The following is a 7,804-nucleotide window of genomic DNA, read 5'->3' on the forward strand; positions in this document are numbered from 1 at the left end:
CATGGTAAGTAATAATATTAAAAAACATACACACTGGACACATCCCTTTAGAATATATCAGCAGTTGAAAATTGTCTAGATATTTACTAGCCCTGGCACAAAAACCACACTCTCACCCTTTCATGACAACTGTTGATAATTATTTTTTTCATTATATTTTATTCATCTGTCCAATAGATTAAAAAATTACTCTTCTAGGGCAAGAAGAATTTTGCAAGGCTGATATCTATATTATTTTATTTAAAATAACAGCAATTAACTTTGCTTCAGGAACTGTCCTCCAAACAGCTCTTTACATGCCGGAAAAACACTGAAAAGATCTGCAGTAAGTCAAGCTCTGGACTCACCACAGTTTTACTGCAAAACAAGGTTGATGTTAATTAGGGTTGCCAACTTTCTGATCACACAAACCAAACACCCCTGCCCCACACCTTCCCTGAGGCCCCACACCTTCCCTTTCCCCAAGTGCTGTCCCTGCCCCACCCCTTCTCTGAGGCTCTGCCCCCCTCACTCCATCACCCCACCCTCATTCACTTTCATCAGGCTGGGGCAGGAGTTAGGGTGCGGAAGGGGGGTGAGGGCTCCGGGCTGGAGCCAGAGAGGAGGGGTTTGGGGTGCAGGAGGAGGCTCTGGGCTGGGGCACAGGGGTGCAGGCTCTGGGAGGGAGATTGGGTGTGGGAGGGGACTCTGGGCTGGGGCAGGAGGTTGGGGTGCAGGAGGTGGTGTGGGATCCCGGGGGCACTTCCCGGGGCTCCCAGAAAGTGGCTGTCAGGTCCCTGCAGCCCCTAGGTGCATGGGAGGCCAGGGAGGCTCTGCGTGCTGCCCTCTCCCCCAGTGCCAGCTCCGCAGCTCCCATTAGTCGTGGTTCCTGGCCAATGGAAGTTGCGAGGCCACCGCTTGGGGTGAGGGCAGCATGTGGCACTTCTCTGCATGTAGGGGCCGCGGGGACCTCGCAGCCGCTTCCAGGAGCTGTGGGGAGCCTGCCTTAACCCCGCTGCTTCACCAACTGGACTTTTAAAGGCCTAGTCAGCGGTGCTGCCCAAAGCCGCCAGGGTCCTCTTCGACAGGGCATTATGGTTGAAAACTGGACACCTGGCAACCCTAATTTTAATCCGTATACCAAGGGAAAGTGTAACATCAATTATCAGAGGGGTAGCCATGTTAGTCTGGATCTGTAAAAGCAGCAAAGAGTCCTGTGGCACCTTATAGACTAACAGACGTTTTTGGAGCATGAGCTTTCGTGGGTGAATACCCACTTCGTCGGATGCATCAATAACCTCTTCATCCTCCTCAGGGCCGCCCAGAGGATTCCGGGGGCCCGGAGTCTTCGGTGGCGGGGGGCCCCCGCTTCGGCGGCAAGTCGGGAGCGGGGGGCCCTTCCGTTCCGGGACCCGCCACCAAAGTGCCCCAAAGACCCACGGCGGGGACCCCCCTCCGCCAAATTACCACCGAAGCGGGACCCGCCGCCGAAGTGCAGCCCCCACCGCGGGTCATCGGGGCACTTCGGCGGCGGGTCCCGGAACGGAAGGACCCCCCCGCCGCCGAATTACCGCCAAAGACCCGGCTGCACTCCAGCGGTGGGTCCCGCTTCGGCTGTAATTCGGCAGCGGGGGGTCCTTCTATCCCGGAGAGGAAGGACCCCCCCGCCAGTGAAGACCGGGAGCGAAGAAGCTCCGGGGGCCCGGGCCCCGCGAGAGTTTTCCGGGGCCCCCACAGCGAGTGAAGGACCCTGCTCCAGGGCCCCCGAAAAACTCTCGTGGGGACCCCTGCTGGGCCCAGGGCCTGGGGTAAATTGCCCCACTTGCCCCCCCCCCCCGGGCGGCCCTGATCCTCCTTCCCAGCAGATCCCAGCCTCTCCTGCCCCGCAGCGCTCCCCCTTCTCTCCCCTCCCAGCAGATCCCAGCCTCTTCTGCCCTGCAGCCCCTCCTCTCCCCTCCCAGCAGAGCCCAGCCCTCTGCGGGCCCGCCCCAACCCCGCCATCTCCCTCCCACCATTTGCGGAGCCGGCCCTGCGTGTCCCTGCTCTCCAGGGAGGGGAGGGTTTTCTGGGGGAGATAGCGGAAAGCGAAGCGCCGCTCGGACTCTTCATCCCCGGCAGACATGGTCCTCCGCTAGACGCCGCACTGGTTACCATGGAAACTCACCCAGGCCGTGGTGCTCTGGTTTTCAGCTTCCCCCGGGTGCTCTGACGCGCTGACAATGGTTCCGCCGCCTCAAGGGGCCGCCCTAGCTTCCACTGCACCTTGCGGCTAGGAAGGGAGGCTCTTGAGCCGGCTCAGCTTCCTGCTCTCCCTGCTTTTTAGGCTGAGCGCGCTGAGATTCCCCCCACTTCCTTGGCTCGCTCTGTCTGCAAGCACACACAGTGCTGTGATTCAGTACCACCAGGCAGCTGCCCCCCAAGAGGTCAGCAGGCACCTGGCCGGCTGGACCAGGCTTCCAGCCCTAGTTGGAGCTTCCCCAGCCAAGCCCTGGGCACGATATTGGCAACCCCCAGCTTTTCAAAATACGGAGTCAAGCCCCCCCTTATCATGAGACTGTTGTGCAAATGACTCACTCTGGCTGCTTGGCCTTGTGGTGTCTGAGCCACCTGGCTGCACTGAGGTCACCTCAAGTTTTTCCTTGCAACCATAAAAGCTAGTTGAAGCTTTTTATCCCCAGACTCCAGTAACTGGGGCTAAAGGAAAACATCAGCTATCCTGAGAGTTGGCAATTGTGGAGCCTTGTGAAACCTGGGGAAAATTCTGCTTTTCATAAAGAATGAAGGGAGCATTTTCCTGCATGACCATTTCTCACGGTTTCCATTGCCAATCTGCTTTTCCCGAAAAGGAGGCCTTATTTTGCCCCAAATCCACAAGCAATATTTTACTCTTCTGTTGTCTGGTCAACAGACTCCAGCTTTGGAGTTTTCTGTTTTCAAGCAAAGAACCTGTGAATATTGCCGGGGGTGGGGTTAGGACCATATTTGATTTTTCAATGATGGGCTGGATGCCAAATTACTTTGATCACTGCTCAAGCCACAAAAGTAGATGCTCTTTCAGGACCAAGCTACAAAAATGCAAAAACTCAACCCCTCCCCTTATTAGAAAGTCCCATGGAAATTAATAGAAAATTATAGCCTTTAGGATGGTTCAAAACCACCAGATGATATGTTAATCAAATATTCTGTCTTGCAAATAGAATTCCATACGGTGATTCCAAAAGCTATAGAAATTACATTGTTAATAAATTTTATAGAAATTGCTCTGAAAACCTGTAGTATTCAATACTTTTATGTCTATTAAATGCTATAGATTTTCCATGTGTCCACACACCAATGACCTGTAATTGATATTAATTAGAAAATCAAACTACAGCAGAACCCTAAAACATACATGCCAACCTTCCCTAGCTGAGATAGACAATCCTTATTTATCAGTAAAATATTGACCATTTCCTCTCTTGCATTTCCTGCAGAAATTCTCCCACTCCAATACAATTCTATAGAGGAAAATATATACTCCTATTTTCCTGCCCAAATGTTTCTTTTTATACCATTCAAAGGATGGCAGGTGTGCATTAAACATTTAAAAGCTGATAAATATAAAGGATACACCTTTTAACTCCTTTGAAATATGCTGAACTGACAAAAGCTTGGGGAGGGATAAAGTAGGAAGAAGTAATCAATCTTTTGCTGCAAAATAGAAACTATGTTCTAAATAACAAACAACTGGAATACATAGCTATGACCTTGTGCTTAACAAGTCTGGGTGGAGATAAGTATCTCCCTGTGTGTGAAGCTCCTATTGACACAAATGTTGATAGCAGCAGGAGTGACCAGAGAGAGAACTGGTTTGGGCAGAGAATCAGAGGTAAGGGTGCAGCAAGAACTAGCACAAGGCACAGACTGTCAACTTGGACTTACCCAATCTCAAATGTAAGACACAAAAGGCAAAACTTGATATCCGTAGTACTTCTCAGAAAAAAATACTTCCACTGACTTCAATGAAAATTTTTGTTGACTAAGGTATTGATTCAACAAAGCATATGCTTAAGTCCCACTGAAATCAATGGTGCTTAAATGCTTTGATGAATCAGAACCTAGAAAACGAGTAAAGACTTCAGGGTTTGGCCCAATAAGTGCAGCACAAAATGTTTAAAACGGCGTGGAATAAATTTCCTCACTGTATTGTCATCTGTCTGTAACCTTGGCTTCATAATTTAACATTTCAAGTTTTCATCAGTTTACAATAATAGAAGTCAGGCTTGGAGGGCGGGGAGGTTTACTTTTGTTTGTTTGTTTTAAACAGCCTATTCCCCACTGCTTTGGACCTTGTGTAGTCATTTACACCAGCACAAAATGGAGAGTCAGGCCCAATATTTTTAAAACAAAAATGCTTTTCTAAATACAACAGCTTTCCTCACTAATTTATGATGAAATTTTTAGCTTTTGTGATATTTTCAGTGTGAAAATCCTTATATCCTTCTGTTGTATAATGAAGTCCCAAGAGCATAAAGATGACAGTCCTTTAAACAGTAAGAGTGGCATACAATATGTATTGTCTGACTAGTTTTTTCAGTATTATTTATTTTTCACATATTTATATATTTGACTCTGAAGAGTCATCATATTTTTTAATCTGCTGAATAAAAACTATGGTATTTAAATACAAAACAGATAAACCAGCCATTGCACTGCAAACAGAAATCAAATTACAGAGGATCAGCCCAGTTGCACCTTTACAAAATACATCTCTTTTTAAGGCAAAGGTCAGGCAGTGAAAGATTAGCAACCCATTCCAGCTGGGGAGGAAAGAGAAAACCTGTATAGCAGCTCTCTCTGTCTGCTGGCAAAAGTCTTCAGCATCAATGGAAAATGGTTAGGTAGTGGAATTTAATTGGTCAGAAGAGAGAAAAGAATAAACATTGGAGTACATCCCTGGAATAACTGACAGTATCTCACTGCTTTACAGTGTTGTACATAAACTATAGTTGCTTAGTGTGGTTTTGGTATTAGACACCAAATTAAGGGCTTGATCTTGATACCTGTCTATAATTAAGTCAGTGGGGCTATTCACAGCAGTAAGAGTTCAGGACTAAGGCTCAGATCCATAAATGGTCTTAGAAACCTAAAACACAGATTTAGGTGCCTAAATCCCAGGCACTATTGCAATCCACAAAACCCCTACTTGGCTGCTGCTTAACTCTGTAGGTGCCTAAACTCACTTGGTGCCTAAATTTTCACTGTAAAAGTCCCTTAGGACATGTGCACCGGAGCCTCAGGCAGGCATCTGGACACCTATTTCACACCTATGCCTCAAGCAGGGTGGAGATAGGTGCTCCCTTGCCTATCTTACCCGTGAGACTCACCCTCAAAGGGATTTAGGCATTGCAATGCTGAGTGTCACAATGCTTAAAATCACTGTGATCTACTGTGATCTACACAGCCTGAGTTAGCCTCCTATGCTCTCCATACAATGAGTGGGGAGAGATAGGAGGGTAAGAATGAAATCCACAAAAGCCAACATGCTAGGTGATGGCAATGGGATGCCAAAGAAAGGGGAATATCCTAAGCCCCACCACTCTCACAGAAGTACTAGGCACCTAAATTCAGGAAGTAAGGAAGTGCCTATTTCTGCTTGTGATGCACAGGTAGGAACCTCTCTCTTGGAGTTAGATGCCTAAGTTGTTTCCTGTATGCAGTGGTGTTGCAGCCATATTGGTCCCAGAATATTAGAGAGACAAGGTGGATGAGGTAATATCTTTTATTGGACCAATATCTGATGGAGAGAGAGACAAGCTTTCAAGCTTACTCAGAGCTGCTCTTCAGGTCTGGTAAACCCAGAGTGTCACAGATAAATACAAGGTGGAACAGATTCTTTGGCATAAATAGTTAACACATATTTCAAGGAACTATTCAAGGTGAAGTGGTCTGTTAACATCCCTCCAGTCATAGGGAGGAAAGGGTCGGGGCAGGAGAGGGGAAGCAGTTAGGTCAAGGGGTTGTTAGTGGATTATACATTGTTGTAATAAAACATAAATCCAGTGTCTCTATTCAGTGCATGATTTTTAGTGTCAGCCAAACTTATGAATTTAAGTTCCCTGACTCATCTTTTGAAAGTGTTGCGCAGGTTTCCTTTGATCTGAGTGAGGACTGGTAGGTCAGATATAGAGTGATTGCTTTGTGAAAAGTATCAGAGGGGTAGCCGTGTTAGTTTGGATCTGTAAAAGCAGCAAAGAGTCCTGTGTGTCCAGCCCTGTGGGGAGTTTGCTCCTGATGATGAGGTTGGAGAGATTGGGGGTAGTTTGAAGGCCAGAAGAGGAGATTCAGGAAAGATTTCTTTCAGGATGGAGTCCCCCTCGAGGATGGGGTGTAGTTGTTTCATGAAATCGCATTTGAGTTCCACTGTTGGGTGGTATATGACAACTGGGGTGTGTGGTCAACCAAAGGGAGCTTTATTTCTATACTGAAGCAAGTATTCGGGTGTACTGTTCCATGATGCAATCTACTTCTCTGGTGGAGTGTCCTTGTTTGGTGAAGGCAGTTTTGAGTGTGTTAAAATATACATCCCGGACTTTCTCCTCTGAAGCATATTCTATGGTATCTGAGTGCCTGGCTATAGGTAACAGATTTCTTGGTGTGTTTGAGATGGTTACTGGACCTATGAAGGTACGTGTGGTGATCTGTGGGTTTCTTGTATATAGTTGTCTGCAGGGTTCCATTGTTGAAACTGATTGTAGTGTCGAGGAAGTTGATGCTAAGCATGGGAGTTTAATGGACAAGTCATGGTGCTTGAAATTGTGGTAGACATCTGTCAGGCAGTTTATCTGCCCAGAGGATGAAAATATAATTGATGTATCTCAGTCACTGTTTTGTGGAGCATTTGTCCAGAAATTCTTTTTGAATGTGGTCCATGAAGAGATTGGCATGTTGGCATCCTAGTATTTTCCTCAAAGGGAACTTGCACAACACTTTCAAAAGATGAGCCTGGGATCTTAAATTCTTAACTTTATTAGGCATTAAAAATCATGGAATGAATAGGGACAATGGATTTATGGTTTATTGCAATAATCTATAACTCACTAACTCCCCCCGCCATTGCTCCCCCCACTTTCTTCCCTACAACTGAAGGGGTGTTAACGGGCCACTGCACCTTGAATGGTCCCTTGAAATATGTTAACTACTTATGCTAAACAATCTGTTCCACCTTGTATTAATTCACTCTGAATAAGTTTCTCAGACCTGAAAAATAGCTCTGCATAAACTTGAAAACTTGTCTCTCTCACCAACAGAAGTTGGTCCAATAAAAGATATTTCTTCAACTACCTTGTCTCTCTAAGTTGTTTCTTGTAAGAATGAATTAGGTGTTTGCCTCACTGCATACAAAATAGCCACAGGAAATGGTGGGTTTATAGTTTAGAGCACTCACCTCAGATGCGGGAGACCCAGGTTTAATTCTCCCCTTTTCCATTGGCTATCTTAGGAATCTCCCTGCCTAGTATACAGGCTTTTGTAGATCCTATTGTCCCAGGTCTGTGTCTTCCCCATTCACTGTATAGGAAGCATAGGTGCGTAACCCAGGCTTTGTGGATTGCAGTGATTTTTCAAGAACCGTAAAAAGTTAGGCCTTGCGAAGCTTAAGTCCCTTTGTGGATAAGGCCTAAATATTTACAGAATCAGGTCCACAGAGACAGAACATTTTATCAACATACAGCTCTAGACCTTTTGTTTAAATTTTAAACAGCTGTTCCCCAGCATGCAGGAGGTGCTGTGAGGAAGGGGGAGGAGTTGAATTGATCAGCAGGGTCCGCAGACCCCCAGGAGTACC

The 7,804-nt window shown here is 46.7% G+C and overlaps 1 protein-coding gene across 8 annotated transcripts in view; it reads right to left on the minus strand.

Annotated features, from left to right (window-relative positions):
• YAP1 (Yes1 associated transcriptional regulator) overlaps positions 1-2,605 on the minus strand; it is a 180,127-nt gene extending 177,522 nt beyond the window's left edge. For 7 of the 8 annotated variants that reach the window (XM_045019264.1, XM_045019255.1, XM_045019300.1 and 4 more), the window contains exon 1: positions 1,992-2,133. In XM_045019264.1, coding sequence (XP_044875199.1) covers positions 1,992-2,101 — 110 coding nt within the window. In that variant the 5' untranslated portion in view covers positions 2,102-2,133. The other variant, XM_045019291.1, reaches the window with a different exon arrangement.
• Between the last annotated feature and the right edge of the window lie 5,199 nt (positions 2,606-7,804).

Source organism: Mauremys mutica, chromosome 1, assembly GCF_020497125.1.
Source record: "Mauremys mutica isolate MM-2020 ecotype Southern chromosome 1, ASM2049712v1, whole genome shotgun sequence".
NCBI lineage: Eukaryota > Metazoa > Chordata > Testudines > Geoemydidae > Mauremys > Mauremys mutica.